Raw genomic sequence first — 19,335 nt, forward strand, 5'->3', positions numbered from 1 at the left:
GAGGCACAAAAAAATGAACAGTGAAGTGGCAGAGCTGGGCTTTGAACCCAGGCAATGTGGTCCTAGACAGTACACTCTTGACCATCATACTAGTGGCTGTTTGCTTTTACACAGAGCTCCCTGGATGCCAGGCGCTGTGCCACATATTTTCTGTACATTATTTCATTTAGTCTTTACAACACCAGGTGAAGTATAATCATCTCCATTGTACAGAATAGAAAATAGGTTTATAGAAGGGTGAAGTGACTTGGTTAAGGGCACAAATAACAAGTGGCCTACATAGTATATCCAAACCCAGATTTCTCTGATTCAAAGCCAGGCTCTTAACTATTACTTGGTCCAGACTACCAGTTCATCTAACTTACTGGCTCATAAAGGTTAGGCCGGGAAAACCTCTAGTCTAATCACCTTTTTTTTTTACAGGTGAGGAGATGTAGCCTAGAGAGATTAAGAGTTAGTAGTAGGGGGGCGCCTGGCTGGCTTGGTTGGTAAAGCATGTGACTCTCGATCTCAGGGTTGGGAGTTGGGGCCCCATGGTGGGTTATAGCATTCACTCAAAATAAAATAAAAAAAAAAGAGGGGCGCTTGAGTGGCACAGTCGGTTAAGCGTCTGCCCTCAACTCAGGTCATGATCCCAGGGTCCTGGGATGGAGCCCCATGTTGGGCTCCCTGCTCAGCGGGGAGTCTGCTTCTCCCTCTGCCTCTCCCCTGCTCATGCTCTCTCTCTCTCAAATAAATAAATAAAATCTTAAAAAGGAAAAAAAAAGAGTTAGTGGTGGGTTGTACTAGAGTAACTTTGGCCCCAGAAAGAGCTGGGTTCCAATCCTAGCTCTGTCCTTTATTAGCTGTGTGATTTGGGCAAGTGACTCAATGTTTCTAGACTTATTAGTAGAGAATGGGAATAATAATACTCAGTTTCATGGGCGATAAAGTATGTGTGCAATCTATATTCTAATAAACACTCAGCATGGCAAAACCATTTCATTATAGTCAGGTGGTCCCCAAATTACAGATGGTCAAACTTCTGCTTACAAATCTGCCTTTGAAATAATGTGTAAGTGGTGAGTAGGTGGCCAGTATTGGCTCCCAAAGTCTAATTAACAAAGACCTTGAAAAATTGCACTGCACTTCTGAAACTTTTCTGAGCAGCACCCTCATTGTGCAAAATCCCCAAGGAAATCACATTTATCAGAGATCTCAGCATTCAGACGTTTAGGCCTTCTACCCTCACAAATAAAGTGAATATACTACCAGATCAATGACATTGTGGACAAGATAGGTTTCCACAGTTTTTAATTCTAGTATCCTTTTCACAATGTTAGTGATTTCATGATTTTGCACCTGGAACAGTGGACCATGCTGTGATGGCGTGTTTGGTCCTCTGGCACAAACATCAAGATTGGTGATTGTACATTTGGTTTCATTTTGGGGTTCCTATTTTTGGTTGCCAAGGCTGGTTATTTATCAGGATATGCTCATGTGACCAGCACCCAATAATAGTCTCAAACCCTAAGACTCAAACAGACTCCCTACAGACTCCCTACAAACAACTCCCCACTCGTTGGGAGTAGATATTCCACCTATGTCTTTGAGTTTGCTTTTAGAGAGAGGGCACTCCCACACGGCCTCAGGCAAGGAAGGACATCAAAGCCTATGCTGGACCTCTCTTGTGTCTGTCCATACATATATTTTTCTTGCTGCTCTTGTTCTGTATCCTCTGTAAAAAAAATCTTAGCCATGAGTATAATCTGCTATTGAGTCTTATAAATCCTTCTAGCAAATCACCGAATAAAACAATGGTGAAACAATTTAGCCATTTCTAACATTGTTTTTCACATTTTTGAGACCCACCCTCTGATATATACCCACAAACAGCCATGGCTACCCCTTGGTCTTAGTGACCAACTCAGAGGTTCGTTTTGTTTTGTTTTGTTTTAATACAGGTTCAGGGTGGAGCCTGAGATTCTGCATTTCTTTCTTTCTTTTCTTTCTTTTTTTAAAAAATAGGCTCCATGCCCAATGTGGGGCTTGAACTCATGACCCTGACATTAAAAGTCACATGCTCTACTGACTGAGCCAGCCAGGTGCCCCAGGAGCTTAGAAGTTTTGAGGAAAATACTTTGATTTCTGAAGTTCCAAAGAGCCATTCTTCTTTATGAATGTAAGTCAGATATTTGTATCAGTCAGGACAAACTAGGTAATGCTGTAGTAACAAAGAGCACCAAACATTTCAGTGGCTTACAATGACAGTGGTTTATTTTTCACTCTAGTGCATGTCCACTGAGGATTGCCTGGGAGTTCTGCTCTGTACTGCCCTCCCTCTAGGACCCAGGCTGACTGAACACTCACCATCTGTACATTCCAGTAGCAAAGGGAAAAGAGGTCTCATACCAGCATTAAATGCTCTGCGGCAGAAGTTGCACACATCACTTCCATTCAAACTCACTGGTTAGAACTAAGCAACGGTCTCTACCCAATCTCAAGGGAACCAGGAATGTAATCCTACCTACCGTGCTCCTGGAAGCAAGAGGGAATCAAAATATTTAGTTTACAGTCCTAACGACTAGCACAGGTCTCCATGAGTTGGTCAGGTTTGGAGTATTATCTTTTTCCTGTATTGTCCACCTTCAGGAAACAACAACCTCCCACAGCAGATTCTGAGCAGGCAGACAGGGTAGTAAGCTAGAAATGCACATGTCAAAATCTCCTCGGGGGCATATGAAGTTTGAAAATGGCTTCAGGAAGAAAAACCACAGCCCTTGAGAATAATGGTTCTAGAATGTGTCTTATCAGCTGGTCCTACTGGCCCCCCAAAAAAGAGGAGAAGGGGGAGGAAGAGATAAAGATAAAAGCAAAGAAAGGGTGCCTGGGTGGCTCAGTAGGTTAAGTGTCTGACTCTTGATTTTGGCTCAGGTTGTGATCTGAGGGTCATGAGATGGAGCTCTGCTTCGTGGGGCTCTGCACTCAGTGGGGAGTCTTCTTGAGATTCTCTCCCTCTCCCTCTGCCCCTCCCCCCAACTTGCACACATTCTCTCTCTCTCTCAAAATAAATAAATAAATCTAAAAGCAAAGAGGAGGAAGAAGAGGAGAAAAAAGTAAAAGGTCTTTAAATGCTTAGAGACCCCAACAGTCTGCCCAGATGGTCCAAATCCCACAAAATTCTTGAAAAGACACAATCATTCTTTTATTTGTTTAACAAATACACCAGGGCCCCTGGGTGGCTCTGCCTTCGGCTCAGGTCATGATCCCAACAGGGAGTCTGCTTCTCTCTCTACCCCTCCCCCCACTCGTTCTCTCTCTCTCTCTCTCAAATAAATAAAATCTTTAAAACAAACAAACAAACAAACAAACAAAAAACCTCCAAATACAATACATCAGCATTGTGCTAGGGGCAGGGAGACTAGAATTTTAAAAAGTAGTCCTTTTCTAACACACGTAAGCTTTAAGGGTTTAGAATCCAGTGGGGGGAGACAGAGAGGCAAACGTTTTTAAACCGTATTATAATTGCTCAAATGAGTAAATGTACAAAGTGCAAGGAAGAACTGTGTGACTAACATTGGGCTGGTTTTCCAAAAGCCAATCACAATCTCCTTCTCTCCTTAATGTTCTTTTTTTTTTTTTTTAAAGATTTTATTTATTTATTTGAGAGAGAGAATGAGATATAGAGAGAGAGCATGAGAGGGGGGAGGGTCAGAGGGAGAAGCAGGCTCCCCACTGAGCAGGGAGCCCAATGTAGGACTCGATCCAGGGACTCCAGGATCATGACCTGAGCCGAAGGCAGTGGCTTAACCAACTGAGCCACCCAGGCACCCTCTCCTTAATGTTCTTTACAACAGAGGCTGAAGAGCTGAAACCCCTGGTCCCCCCAGCCCTCCCTGCAGCTGATTATGGCCCTGTGATGTTGGGCCAATAGCGTGAAAGCAGCAGTTGCTGGGTAGGGTTTGAGGGAAAGCTTTTTAAAGGGACATCCAGTATGATCACTACAGTCCTCTGCACCCTACTCCCTCTCTGAAACCTGAGCACACATCTGGTGATGCAGCAGATTTTTTTTAACCCTGAGGCAACAGGCAAGAGGACAAACACCTTTCTGCTACATAATGGGGAAAGTCTGGGGTCCTGACTACACTGCTAAGCCATCCCAGAAAGCCTGCCTCTGGAGTTCTTAGGACTGGAGGAAAACAAATCCCTATCTGGTCAAGTCATTGTATTAGTTTCTATTGCCGTTAACAAATTATCACAAGTTTTGTGGCTTAAAACAATACCAATGTATTATCTATAGGGGAGAAGTCCGACAGGGTCTGACACTGGGCTAAAATCAAGGTGCTGGCAGGGCTGGGTTCCTTTCCAGAGGCTCTAGAAGGTAATTAGTTCCCTTGCCTTTTCCAGCTTCTAGAGGCTGCTCACACTGCTTAGCTCAAGGTCCCCTTCCTTCCTCTTCAAAGCTAGCAACAGTGAGTTGAGTCCTTAGCACATTGCATCACTCTGACCTCTTCTACCTCCTTCTTCCACTTTTAAGACCTTCATTACTACATTGGGCCCACCTGGATAATCCAGAATTATTTCCCCATGTCAAGGTCCTTAATTTTTTTTTTTTTTTTTTTTTTTTTGAGACAGACAGAGTGTGCCCGAGTGGTGGGAGGGGCAGAGGGAGAGAGAGAATCTCAAGCAGACTCCATGCTGAGTGCGGACGTGGGGCTTGATCATACGACCCTGAGATCATGACCTGAGCTGAAATCAAGAGTCAGACACTTAACCAAGTGAGCCATTCCAGGGCCTCTCAAGGTCCTTAATTTGATCACGCCTGCAAAGTTCCTTTTGCCCTGTAAGGTAACATACTCATAGGTTTCAGGGATTGGGACCTGAACATATTTGGGGGCCATTATTCTGCATACCACAGTCATTACGGCAGTTTTCTCTTATCTGCAGCCAAGTGCACGCCTAACTGACCCCCAGCTCTCAGGTCTACCCAGGAAAGCAGGGGAGGCTTTATGGATGAAGTAGCCTCCTAGCTGAGACCTGAGGGATGAACAGTCATTTGTCCTATGGGCAAATATGGAAAGGGCATTCCAGGGAGAGGGTGTGGCACACACAGGGGAACAAGTATGCAAGGTATGTTTGGAAACTACAAGCAGTTCAGTATTGCTAGAGCGTCAAGCCTCTGACTATATGGGGTGGGGGAGGGCGAAGATGAGGGTGGACCGGATCACAAATGGCTGGGTACATTTGCATCTAAGAAGCTCCGATTTTACTTTGTAGGTGGCAGAGAGTCATTGAAGAATGCAAGCAGGGGGTGCATAATTAGATTTAGGGGCAAGAGCAATCCTGTTGGCTTTCATGTGGAAGCCATGGGGAGGGGGGCTGGAGGAGAAAGGCTGAGGCCAGAGGCAGAACAAGACGTTATTGCACTGGTTTACATCAGGGGCAATGAAATCAAAGTCTAGATATTCATGAACATTGTTGGAGCACATCCTATATGTGCTGTGACATTCTGGGGCTACAAAGGCAAATAAGACACAGGTCAGAGCAAGGGCGCCTCTCACCCTGCCAACCACAACCCCAGGGCAGGAGTGACGGGTGCTCATGGAACTCAAGTTGGGGGTGTTCTGCCCCCCTACCCAAAGTCCAGGAAACACAGACAGGGTGGGGAGCGGCCCGGGAGGGAACTCAAAGGGGCACCAGGGCCATCGCAATGACGGGAAAGCAACTGAAGAAGCGATGGCCCTTTCCTGCCCCATCTCACCCAAACGCGCCCTGATGTCCCCCCAGATCGGGCCTAGTTATTTTAAGTCACTGCATGGGGTGAGTTAGAAGAGGAACTGGTGTGGTTACAGGAGAAGCCCAGGACTCAAACACTGTCCTCCCACCCCCCGGAAATGGTCGGCATTAGAGGCGAGGGATGGTCGCACAACTTTGTGACTTTACTAAAAACTCACGACTGTACACTTTAAAGGGGTGAGTTATATACGATGGGAATTATCTCCCAATAAAAATAACTAATTAATTTTTTAAACAGGAGAAAGAAAGAACCCCACCCCTGAGCCCTAAGGGAACCTGGGCTTGTGAGGTCACTGGTCAGAGCCTCAGTTTCCTCCTCTGCCAAATGAGAACAGTGGTAAAGAACAGTAGACTGTTATATGTGATCATATATTCTCACATATATTATATGTGATCATGCAAGTTAAACACTTAACATAGCGCCTCGCAGGTAGTAGTTGCTAAACATATTCAGGTTCTTCTCCTCCTAAGTGGCCAATGAAATTTTTAAAACAATCATTTTCTCAGCAGCCACAAGATGTGACATAAGCTCCAGGCAGCTCCCTTCAGACAGCCTCGTCTCAGGCAGACTAGAGCAAGGCTCAAACGGGAAGACAGCAACAGGAACCAAAGCCCACACTCACTGCAGAAAGACTGAAGGTTGAATCTGCAGCTATGCGGTGCAGAGATATTGAGCAAGACTCGTGTGGTGTAAATACAGCTGCGCAGAGTGGTGGTAAAGAAAATCAGGTGGGCACAGAGATTTCTGCTTGTAATTCTAGTTTGGTATACAAACTCGTCCAGTTTCCAAAATAGTCAAGCCCTTCCCCACACCTGGACAAGTCCATGTGCCTATGCAGCGCAGCCCTGATGTTTAGAGATGACCCGTGCCCCATGCTCCCCAAAACCACAATGAGCCAGAAACAAGCCTTACACAACCAGAATTTTCCAGCCTAGTACCGAGGCAGGCGATTTATTTTTTCACCAAACTTCCCATTTGTGATATTCCAAAATCAACCAGGTACTTATCAAGTGCCTGTCCTGTGCCCAGCCCCGTGAAAGATACTGTGAGGGAGGAAAAAAGAGGGATAAGCTGGGGTCCTGCTCTCAAGCAGCCAAGCTAACCTCTGAGTTGGAAAGCAACACTTTACAGTAAACATATAAAAGGCATTGTGCCTTGCACAGAGCAGTGGATCAGTCATCATTTGTTCGTTGGGTCAATGAATTAATAGAGGGCACAATAATAAGACAATTGTGTGAGTGTGGGGCTCACTCTAAGAACCACAAGATGGGCTGGAGTAGTTGGAAAAGGCTTGTGCCAGAGGCTGCTAGCTGCCTACTCAATATCAATTCTTCCATTTTTCCTTGTAACAGAGCCCCTATTTTATTTGAGGTGGCCGTATGTCCAGATAAAATACTACATTTCCCAGCTTCCCTTGTAGCTAGAGGTGGCTAATGAGATCTAAACAGAAATTGTTAGGAGAGGCTACCAGGAAAGTGCCTTAAAAGGCAGACCAACAGCTGCCACTCACTCATGTGTCCTTCCTCCCTTTCTTCTAATTCTCATCTGAAACATGAGTGTGATGGCTGGATTTCCAGCAGCTATTTTGGACCATGAGGCAACCTTGAGAGAGAAAAGCATGAATACAAAAAAGCCCAAATTCCTGATGATCATGGAGTCACCATACTCTCCCTGGACTGCTTGCTTCTGGCATTCTTTTACTTGAAAGGGAAATAAACCTCTATTTTGCTTAAACTATTTTTGTGGGTTTTGTCATATGCAGCAAACCTGTATCTTAACTAACACAAGTTTCCACGGAAAAGCCAGGCTTTAAAGGAAGGGTGGGTGGGGATGGAGGGGCATCTCAAATGCCAGAAAGAGCAAAGGGGAAGACACCGGCAGGAATGAGCATTGGCTGAAATCAAGTGGGTAGAGAGTAGGAAATAAAGAGAAGCCAGATGATGGTTTTGTAGATGTCAGGGAAAACAAGGATTGACTGGGGAAGGACCAGGGACCACAAAGCAATAAGAAAGCTTGGGGTGCCTGGGGAGCTCAGTCGGTTGGGCGTCCAACTCTTGGTTCCAGCTCGGGTCATGATCTCGGGGTTGTGAGATGGAGCACCATGGCATGGCAGGCTCTGTGCTCACCAGGGAGTCTGCTTCTCTCCCTTTCCCGATCCCTCTGCCCCTCCCCACACGCATGCTCTCCCTCTTTCTCTCCAAAATAAATAGATAAATCTTTATATAAAAAAAAGAAAGAAAAAAAGGAAGAAGAAAGCTGTCTCCCTCCAAAGGAGCAAAACACCTGTGGACCTGGAGGGAGTAAGAAAGGAGAGAAAGAGGCAGAAGAAGAGGCTGGGGGAACTTTATTATATGAAGAGACAGGAGTATGAGCTGTGGCCTGGACTTAGAACAATAACAACAACACCAACCTTTATTAAATGCTTATGTGCCTGGCCCTGGGCTATGCACTCTCCACACACTTATCTCATTTATGCTTCATGACACGTCTATGACATAGTCCTGTCATCACCTGCATCTGGCAGACAAGGAACCTGGGGCTTAGAGAGAGTCAGTAACTTACCCAATGTAAGCCTCACAACCCTGTAAGCTGGCTCCCAACAACTCCATCTGTCAGATGAGGAATGTGTTTGTCCCATTTTTTCAAAGCCAGGAAAATTGGTCAAGATCCTGATTTTCAAACATAAAGACCCAGAACCAAGTATAGAGTCAACTGCTTTTGTGAATACTCTCTTAACCAGAAGAAAAACAAATAGATGAGGAAAAGAAAAGTTTTGAGTCTTGGTTGTGTTTACTAGGTGTAGAGGAGGAAGGACTTGTTAAACAAACCCACCCATACTCCCTGGCTGGCTGGTCCAGTGCTCCTGAGGTGTAGATAGTGCTAAGATGGTGGGGGTGAGGGGCGGATGGAAGTAAGCATTGAGAAACCAAGCAAACAGTGACAAAATGTCAACTCCAGTGATAAATGAATCACAGCCAACCAGCGGCTCATGTGTCTCAGAGAGTGTTTTAATATCTCTCCGCACCAGGGAATGGAAAAAAAATATATACTCTATCACAGCTAAGGCCAAAAACTCAATACTTTGAATTAAGTTATTCAGATACAACCACTGAACACAAGGAATTCTTCCTGGAGCTAAAATCTCATCAGTCACTCGAGGGAAGGGGGAAAAAACCCATCCGGTTACAAATGATTTAGGTAACATGAGTACCTAATAGGAAGTGCACTGCACATGCAGATTAAAAATAAAAAAATCTCCTTTGGCAGCCTGGCAGAATCTGATGGCAGGGCCTCCCAAGTTCAGAAATCTAGAATTCTAGAGCTGGCTGAGGACAGCACTACATGTTGGAAGTTAAAGAGTGTGATTTTTGTAAGACTGCCCTGAGTTCAAGCTGATTCCATCACGAGCTGTTTGACTCTGGGTACATTTCTTTACCTCTCCTAGCTTCAGCGCCTTACTTATAAAATAGCACTAGTAATTTCCACCCCCTGAGATGGCTAGGAGGCTAAAGGAGGTGGCCTACTGTTCCTGTCACCATGACTTTGACAGAACTTATGTCTTTAGAGTTCTCTGCTTCAAATTCTAGGAAAGAAAAGGCCACAGGACAATGGAAAGAGCCTCGTCCTGGCTCATGAGCCCAGCCTTGAGGGTCATAAGCGTGTGACCTTGAGGTTACTTTTAGGTCTCAGGGGCTCTGTCTGGAGAGGGGCAGGAGTAGATGTACTCTAAGATCTCTTCCTCTTCTAGACTCTTGAAGATCCAGATGAACAGTCCTTAGTCATTCATTTCAGGATGTACCAAGTTACCTGATGGAAAGCTGTTTCTTTATCTACCCCAGGAGCCAAAGAGTTAGTGAGAACCATAAAGGCAGGTCACCGACTTTTGCAGTCTTGGGCCTTAACAGAGACCTGGCATGAAGTAAGACCTTGATAAATTCTTGTTGAGTGGAGCAGATGAATGAACAAATGAAGGATTTCAAGGGCCAGCCAAAACAGAGACCACTTGCCCTCCATAGAGCAGAGTTTAAGGCAAGAAGAAAATGCTGCCAATTTAAAATACTAATGATATTTACTTTGTCATCCGAACTACAACCAGAATATCAGATGAATCGTTTGCCAGTCAAGAGGATGCCTGACGCTGAAAAGCCACCTATGGGCTTTGCTAGAAGAGAGTACTTTGGTGCAAAAGGAGTATAGATGTGGCACAGGGGAGGCCAGAGGCTCCAGAAGAGAGGCAGAAGCCCCGAGAAGGAAATGTCGACCAACCTCTATGGCAGGAGGGGTAAGGAAGCATGTCACCACGTGGCCTCCGCATGTGGACATGCAGTTGTGTCTGCCCAAGAGTGCCCTGCTGAAGAGGGGAGATCTAAAATACAGCAGGTGGTCTGCTCCCCTGTGAGGCCAAGTCCACCCAGGAGCCCCATGGGTGGGTAGCAGCCCTGAGGGTTAACCCCAGCAGCAGATGGACAGGGGTCTGCTGGGGACTTCAGCAATGAAGCAAATCATAATAATGCACACAGGGGCGCCTGGGTGGCTCAGTCGATTACGTGTCTGCCTTCGGCTCAGGTCATGATCCCAGGGTCCTGGGATCGAGCCCCAAGTTGGACTCCCTGCTCAGTGGAGAGCCTGCTTCTCCCTCTCCCTCTCCCTCTGCTGCTCCTGTTGCTTGTGCTCTCTCTCGTGCGCGCGCTCTCTCTGTCAAATAAATAAAATCTTTAAAAAAAAAAGAACTGGCATTCTAACTTATACTCAGGGTTGGCTATTATGGGTAGAAACAGATCCAAATGTGTCTTTGGATGGGAATCTACCTCTCATAAGAGAAAATAGACCTTTTCCAAGGAGGGGGGCATCTCTCCCTCTGGGCCTTTTTATGTGCCTCTCACGTGGCTCTCTCTCCTTAAGACCTCGAGACTGAATGGCCCGATAAAACCCAACCTTCAGTTGAGGATCTCTGAATACAAATAATGGGCATGATTGCTAGTGAAGGAGAAACATGAGGGCCAAGCCAGAAAGAGAGCGTCATGAGCCAAGACTTGGCCCTGGGTCCTGCCCTGCTCCTGGAAGTTTCTAGAAAGAGCCAGAGCCAAGCTAGGAAAACAACACATGCCTCATAGAAAACCAAACCACCTGTGATTCGGAATGGTCTGGGAATGAGAATCTTTGAAGCATCAACTCAAAGAAAATGACCTGTAGTCATGGTTAGTTAACACTGTGGGTACCTACTACGTGTCAAGACGTGTTCAAAGCCCTTTAGAAACAAAATCCCATTTATTACTCATATCAACGGTATGATGTAAGCAGTGCTTATTAGTCTCATTTTACAGATGAGGAAACCGAGACACAGAAAATTCAAATAACTTCTTCCAAGTTCACATGAGCAATCTAGCTACAAAGCCCATAGTCTTTATCTGCATTTTCAAACCTTTCTGTCCAATCCACAGCAAGAAATAGATTCTACATCAGGACCCAATATACACTCACACATTTATACATAAATGAAACAAAGTTTTAAAACAGAAAATACTCACCATTACAACGGGCAATTCACTCCCATGTTTTCTCTTCTATTCCATCCTATTAAAAAATATATCACTTGGGCGCCTGGTGGCTCAGTCGGTTAAGCATCTGCCTTCGGCTTAGGTCACAATCTCAGGGTCCTAGGATTGAGCCCTGCATGGGGCTCCCTGCTCAGTAGGGAGTCTATTTCTCCCTCTGCCCCCCCCTCATTGTGCTTTTTCTCTCTCTCTCAAAAATAAATAAACAAATAAAATCTTTAAAAAAATATATCACTCAACAAATATTTATGGAATACCTAATATGTGTTAGACACTGTTCTAGGCTTTGGGGCTATGTCAGTGGATGAAAAAGATAAAAATCCTTGCCCTCTTGGACCTTGCATTTTACTGGATAGAGAGTGAATAAGATCAACATGCAAAATTGTAGCATCTGAAGCGGTAATCTGGTGAGTGCTACGGAGAAAAATAAAGCACGATGGCCAAGAGTTGCTGAGGAAAGCCTCTCGGTGCTTTCATTCCCCACTACACTGATTTCAGTGGGCTACCACCCACAGGGTGAAAAGCCCTGCCCTTAGTCCATCCACTCTAGTGACTTTCTGTATGTCTGTCGGCTCTTTCTCCAAGACCGTGTGCACATGCATGCATGTACGTGATTGGGTGCACATGTGTATACGTGTGTAGGCGTGCACGTATGTGTGCGCATGCAGGTATGCATGTGCATGTCCACCCCAGCCACTTCCTCATGGGGAGGCTTTGGAGGCAGGGCCCCGACAACAGCTGTCCAGGGGGTTCTATCCACAAGCCTGCCCTGCAGCGGGGTCCCGGAGTGAGGCCTAAAATACAGCCCAGGCACCACTAGCCAAAGCCACAGAAATGCCAGACATGTGACTGGGCCGGAGTCTTTAATCCAGAGGGATGAGAATCTTTTTATCATTGGTCCACCCAGAGCAGGCACCTTTTGTAATTCGTGAGGCCAGAGGGAATGCTAATTCCTAATCTGCATCAAGATGCTCTTTGTGCTAGAATGCCTTTAGGGAGAGAAGAGACGCCACACAGAAATAAAAATAACTCCCTGGGGAAAATCCAGTGCATTGGGCATACCTGAAGGGGTGATTGATGTGGGTCTCTGGGAAGATGGGATTGGAGCCAGCTCTGAAGCAGCTCTGGGCCACTTGGGTAGCTGCCATTCAGTATTTGGAACTTGGCACTAGAGTGAAATCTTCAGACTCTTCCCTTAAGTTAAAGGGGCACATAAAAATGTTACTAGCATGGGCAGCAAAAACATTACCTATGGGAAAAGCAGCCAATCTCTGCTAATGAATAAGTGTAATTGATCACAACAGATGACTTGATGGACCTTCCAAATGTGCTTTTAGCAAAGTGGACAGTTTTTCATTCAAATGCAAACTCACCCAGATAAGATCTAATAATGGAGATTTTGGAACAATCCCAGCGTCAGTGATTTCTTTTTTTTTTTTTTCCTCCTTCACCGAGCAGGAAGGCATCTTAAGTTCCTGATCACGATTTGACCCAGCCAGACATCAATTTATGCTTTCCCTAGGACTGAGGAGACTCTGACGGTTCCAGGGGCAGCAAAGGAGCAGTCACAGGCCATCCTCACATCCCTATCTGTCCTTTCCTCCTCAGCCCCATTCCCACTCCCTGACCTATGAGGAGTTGGGTGGCTGGGAGACATTCAGTTCCACGCAGTCATCCATTTATTCAAGAAATATTTAGTGAGCACTTACTATGTGCAAGGCACCATACTGACTGCCACAAGGGGATTCAAAGATGGCTAGGACCAGGTCCTGTCCTCAAAATAGAGGGCAGATGTCAGGGGAAACAACAAATGACAGAAGCCCCAAGTGGGGCTCTCAACTCACTTCAACAAGCACTTAATCTTTCTGAGCTTCAGCTTTCTCCTTTGTCAAAGGAAGATATTGCACAAGACATGATTTCTGGGCACCAGGCCAGCTTGAAAACTATGATTCTATGCCCTCCCCTTCCCACTCAGGCTCCTGGAAGCTGACAGATCAGGTGCAGCCTTCTAGGAAGGGGGCAGCCAGCAAAGGGAGGGGGCAGTGAGGATTATGTACCTTTCCCTGAGTGACAGGATGTTTCAGTTTGGCCAGAACACAAGATAGAGGCTGGGAAAGATGAGGGAGAAGTTCAGAGAATTACGTGCAAGATTTAAACTTTCACATCAAGGAATCTGGGGGAAATGGGGAGCCACTGTAGTTTGTGCAGAGAAAGGTACTATCCTGTGGTGCAAAGGAATCTGACCGACCTGTGGAAGATGAGTTGGAGGGAGGGAGGGCGGTGATGTTACTATAGTCAGAGCATAAGGGCTGAGGCCCGAAGTGAAAGATTCCTCCCGTGGCGTAGCCAAGCACACCATTCCATCACCCCCTGGCATCGCCATACTGCTTATTTTCATAAACTCGCCCAAGGCGAAATCATGTTGCACAATCTTTTTTTGTTTTCTCTTCCAGTTCTACAAGTGGTTTCAAGGTAAACAGATAAATTTTATCTCCCTTCTTCCCAAGCGCCTGAGGTTAAACAGGACCAGCAAGGTGTGCCAGGAAGGGGTGCAGGAAGGGGCCAGGAGCCCCCGGGATGCGCGAGGGTGCGCCTACCTGCAGAGAAGCCGTCCTCGTGGTCCGAGCTGTTGTGGCTGCAGTCACTGCCCCTCTCGGGAGAGCTGTGGCTGGGCGAGTCCCGCTCCGGCACCCGCAGGAACCTCTTGCGCCGCCACGGGGGGAGGTGCTCGCGAGCCCCGCGCCGGGGGTGCTCCTCCGCCGCCAGGGGCGAGCTCCGCCCGTCCTTGGCCTCCGCCTCCAGCTGCTCCAGGTCGCGGCTCCGGAGCTGGGGCCGCCAGCCCCCGGGGATCAGGTGCATCCAGCGATGGGGGCTGCCCGCCCGCGCCGGCTTTTCGGCCTCATCGCGGGCCCCGAGCCGGCAGGGGGCCACGAGTAAGTGGCCGAGGACGAATTTCTCGTTCAAATCCACCATCTCGAAGTCGTGGTCACTGCTGTTGTCCCCATCATCTGCGACCGAGGCGTCCGGCTCTCCCTCCTCCGAGCCCCGCCCCGCTTGGGTCCCGGAGGACGACTCCTCTCCCTGGGCGCCGGGGGCTGTGTCATCGTGGCCGGGGGGCGCGTGGTCCTCCTGGGGCCTTAAGAGGAGGCGAGCCTGCAGCAGCTGCTGGTGGATGGCGGCGGTCAAGCTGCGCACCGCGCCCCCGGCCCCCGCCGGCCCGGGCCAGGTGGGAAGGTCCCGGCACGAGGAGGGAGGAGTCTCGGCCTTCGCGGCCACCCCCGGGGTCGACCCACAGGGGCCTGGGGGGTCTCCGCCGCCGCCCGCGGCGACCTCCTTCTCGCGCGGTGGCGGCGCCCGCTCCGGCCCGGCCGGCGCCGGCTCCTCTGCCCAAGCTCCCGGGCTGTCGCCGTCTCCGCCCTCCAAGCGCCCGCAGCCGAGGTCCCGCTTCTCCCCGGCCAGGGCCGCCTGCAGGTAGGAGACTTTGAACTTCTCCTCAGCCAACACCTGTTGCAGCCGCTTCAGGTTGAGTTTGCAGCGCTCCAGCTCCCGCTCCATGTCCAGCACCGAGTCCAGCCGCATGACTGGCGCCTCCTCCCCGGGGAACTCGGCCTGCCAGTGGCGCTCGAAGTCCTGAGGGTCCCACATGGCGGCCGCCCCTTCGGGCCTCCCGGGCCCGGCTCTGCCGCGCGCCCCGCGCTGGGGTCGCGCCGGGCTTTTCCCGGAAGCCCGCGCTGGCGCAGTCGCCTGCCCTTCACTTCAGCCCCAGAAGAAAATAGGAAAAAAATAAAAGTTTTTCCCCTTCCGCCCTTGTGCCTTTTTTTTTTCCTTCTTCTGGGTTTCGCCTCCCTGACGTAAGCGGCCACCCGCGGCGGAGGCGGGCGTCTGGGGGCCCTGGGCCCGCCCTGGGCCGGACGCGCCGAGCCGGCGGTCTGCACCTCCTGCCGCCCGACCGGGCGCCTCGCGGGCTGGGGGCTGCGGGAGAGCCGCGGCGGGGGCGGAGCCTCGGTGGCGCCCGGCCGGGACCCCGCTGGCGCGCCCCGGAGCAGCGCCCGCGACGCGCGGAGCTGACCGCTGTAGGCCGGGCTCGCACCTTCCCCGCCGCCTCGGCGGCGCCGCTCCCGCAGCCGCGCGCTGTCCGCGCCGGCTCCCTGCATCCGAGCGCGGGGCCGCGCGGCCGGGGGAGGCGGGAGCCCCGCGGAGGGAGCGCGCGGGGGCGCCCTGGGCTCCCAGCCAACCTCCCGCCGCCCGGCTCTCCGCAGCCTCGTCTGCCCAGAGCCAGCGCGGCGCCTTGGACAGGGAAGGAGAAGGTGGGGGAAAGGCGAGGTGGCGCGGCTGCGAGGGCAGGTGTCAAAGGGGGCGGTCTGCTGACCGGCGGGGTTACCCCTACCCAGGATTTATTGAGCGCCTTGAACTAACCTGTCCAAGATCACAGAGCTGTTTAAACCAAAACTGGGGAGTGAACTTTGGTTTTTGCGAGTCCCTTTAAAGCACTCTCTCCAATGCTCCCTTAGAGCTTTTCCAGGGGAGAAATGGGCAAGGGTGACAGCTCCAAGTGGCTCTGCTAGAGGCCCCTGTGACTTCAAAGCTGAGAGTACTGCCGCCTGACCGAATCAAACCATGGCAGCAGGAGCCTTAGACACTTGGGCATCTAAGAAGGCCCTCCATTCCACCTCCTCTTTGTGGCCTCACACACTTCCCCTAGGGAGGAATAGAAAGGAGGAGCTGGGGACAGGTGCCTGGGCACTCGCGGTGGAGTGGATGGGGGGCTCCCGCTTCTTTTCCCCTCTGCACGTGGCTGCAGAGCACTTTGCCCTTCCTCTTTTCAGGGTTTCCGGTGAGGCCCCAGTGTCTGCAGAGCGAGGTCCTGATAAACTGTCTCGTGCTTGCTGCAACGGGGGACCTTATTGGTGATTCACGTTTCCTTCATTTTAAGGATGAGGAAATTGATATTCTAAGAGACTAGTGACTTGGCAGCTGGAAATTCTTCCTGCCCTTTGTGGCCTAGAGATAAACTCAGCAACACTTTCCCTCTAGCCACCTGCTACTTGCCTCTCACCTGAACTGTCTGAACAAGCTATCCTACTCCCACTCTTCAATCCCTTTCAGCCCATCCTTCAAGGCTGGCTATTGCTAAGATACCAGGAAGATATTTTTTAGCCATGAATGAGATAGTGCCATGCTTTTACTCAAAACCCTCCAGTGACTCCTCATTACCTACAGGCGGGTGCCTAGACTCTGCACACAGGAGGTCCTCCCACACATAGTCCCAGCCCACCTCTCTGCCTTCCTCCTATGCTTTAGAATTGTCAACTCCACTCTGTCCTCAAAGACGTCTCCCTCTTTACGAGTGACTTTTCCTCCTACTCCCATCCCTACACACAGGCATAATTCCCTGCTGCCTAGGGGATTCCAACACCTTTAAGACTCAGCTAAGGGATCACCGCCTCTGAGAAGACATTTCTGGGTTTGTGCCACCACTGCATCTCCTCCACGTCTTTATCTTTGCCTTTGCTCCAATTTATTATAACTATTAGTGATATTTTTCCTCTACTTTTAGAGCCCTCAAGGGTAGGGTTTGTGTCTTTTCCACTTTTGTATTCTTGCTTCTTCTTGCAGAGAGTGGTAGAGAGATAACTGATCATTGTTGAATGAAAGAAATGAATGAATGAATGAGCAGGCAGATGAATGAATCTCCACCTTGTGGCTCCTGCTCAGCTTCTCCAGTTGTGAATCACTCCAGACTAGGAGCAGATGTGCTTCCCGCAGAGGCTTCTCAACTCTGGAATTTCCTTCCTGACAAAGTCTGTGTTTACTCATTTTCCCAATATCCTTTCTTCTTTCTCTCTCTCTCTTAAAAAAAAAAAATTGGTGTGCTAGTGGCATGACTCATCATAGTGTTTGTCTTGTGCCAAACTGAAGGAATGGATATGTTTTAAAATACATTAATTGAGTATTCCCCAGTTTGTGTGATTTCTCAGTCCTTCACCTAGTTCCTCAAGCTGCTTTCTCTCCCACCTTAGCTTCATAGTCTCTCCCTGCCTCCCCAGAGGCTGCCACAATCTCTTTTGTCTACTGGGAAGGACTGAGGAGCTCCCAATGCCTACTGAGAGCCAGGGCAGGGGTATTCCATCAAATGGAGTCCACAAGCATCTTGGCTTCTGTTAAAATTTCAGAATGGGAGAGAAATGCAGCACAGCAAGGATGGATGACCCCAGTCAACAGCATATTGATTGGAAGATGTTTCGATATGTACATTTAAATGCACAAAGGAAAAAAAAAACCCTGTAAGTTACTACAAACATCAATTTCTGAATTTGTAAATTCCCTAGGAGGATAGTTTCAGCTCTGTCCTTTAATTAAAACAGCAGCATGATTCCCTTTTGGTCCAAGGAAGTTGTTACTAATACCACTAATTTTTTCCACGAGGACTAATATAGCTGGAAATGCCAGCATACATCTTCTGTAAACAGATCCCAGGAGCAACCTTCATTGTCTCTAGCTGGTGGATAGTTCAACTTTATTACTTGACTTTGGGTCATCATGGGGGCAGGGGTAGAGTGGCTGACATTTATTGAATCCATACTTCTAGTTGCCATACATCTTTGATCTCATCTAATTCCTCACAACAACCCCATAAAAAGGTATTATTGTTGCTACTTCAGAAAGAGAGAGAGAGAGAGAGAAATAGAAGATCAAAGAGGTTAGAAGTCACACAGCTAGTCTACTGGATTCTAAAGCCCAGTAGATTCGCAAGGGTTTGGTCCAGGTGCATCTGTCATTAGCATTCATTCATTCAATAAATATCTACTGAGCCCCTGTAGGGCCATCTGAGTGATACAGTTCGTTAAGCATCCAACTCTTGGTTTCAGCTTAAGTCATGATCTTGGGGTCGTGAGATAGAGCCCAGCATGGGGCTCCGCGTTCAGCGGGGAGTCTGCTTAAGACTCTCTCTCCTCTCCCTCTGCCCCCTCCCCCACCTACCCACTCACTCTAAAATAAATAAATAAATAAATAAATCTTTTAAGAACTATATTTATTGAGCACCTGTTAGGTGCCAGGGTCTGGCAAATAAAGTTTAAACTTTGTAACCTGGCATATAAGACTCTTCACAACGGATCCTCTGACCCCCAGCCTACTTTTCCAACCCCATTTCTTGAATTTTTTCTTCCACTGGCTGCACCCGTTCAGTCCCTTAATCTGAGTCTCCCTATGAGCTTTTGGGTCCCATGCCATCTCCCTTTGGTCCATCTTAGATTTCTACTGCAGCTGCAGCGGATCCTTCCAATGGGCTGCTGTGGTCTCACCTCAAATACCCCCACCCCTACGATTCTCCCACCTTCTGCCCTGGTTTGTTTGTTTGTTTTTTTTTTCCCAAAGTTTCAAAGCTCTCAAGGGCATCCCAGATGGAAGCTTCTAAGGCGGATGTTAATATCCCCACGGGCATCCCAGGGACAGTAGAAATGAGAGCTGCTTAATAAATGCCCCAGGCTCCTTCTTTGGAGGGCATTTCTGACTCAGTGGTCCAACAGGAATGAGCCCCAGTGGTTCACAGTGGTAACCAATCCATAATGAACTCTCTATTGACTTTCCCTTCTTGTCTGTCTCTCTCACTTCCGCTTTCTGGGATAATCTCCTGACTAAACTATTTGCCCCAGGTCCTTGTGTCCTTCCCTGCTTTCCATTTCTGTTCTCCCCCCGAAGACACCCTCCAGCCTCCCCAGGCCCCCTATGACAGCCACGCCAGGTGTGTCACCATTCCCCCAGTTACTCCTTGGTCTCTCGTGTCTTCTTTCGCCAGGCTGCTTCTTCCTCTACCTGGTGAGATCCTTTTTCACCTAGCAAAGCCCAGCTCCCCTGTGACTTTCTCTCTAAAGCCTTCCCTACCGTGGGTCCAGTGAGACATGCTGACCTGCAGAGGGATTTCCCTTGGTTCCAGCACTGGTCACACCACACTGTAATTAATTCCATGGCTCCTTGAGGAAATCCTGGCTCTAGCCTGGTGGC

The 19,335-nt window shown here is 48.7% G+C and overlaps 1 protein-coding gene across 1 annotated transcript in view; it reads right to left on the bottom strand.

The window, feature by feature from the left end:
- ABR (ABR activator of RhoGEF and GTPase) overlaps positions 1–14,991 on the bottom strand; it is a 171,555-nt gene extending 156,564 nt beyond the window's left edge. Inside the window, exon 1 of the mRNA XM_036073026.2 lies at positions 13,929–14,991. Coding sequence (XP_035928919.2) covers positions 13,929–14,976 — 1,048 coding nt within the window. The 5' untranslated portion in view covers positions 14,977–14,991. The remainder of the gene's footprint in view (positions 1–13,928) is intronic.
- Positions 14,992–19,335: the final 4,344 nt, after the last annotated feature.

Source organism: Halichoerus grypus, chromosome 2 (genome assembly GCF_964656455.1).
Source record: "Halichoerus grypus chromosome 2, mHalGry1.hap1.1, whole genome shotgun sequence".
Lineage (NCBI taxonomy): Eukaryota > Metazoa > Chordata > Mammalia > Carnivora > Phocidae > Halichoerus > Halichoerus grypus.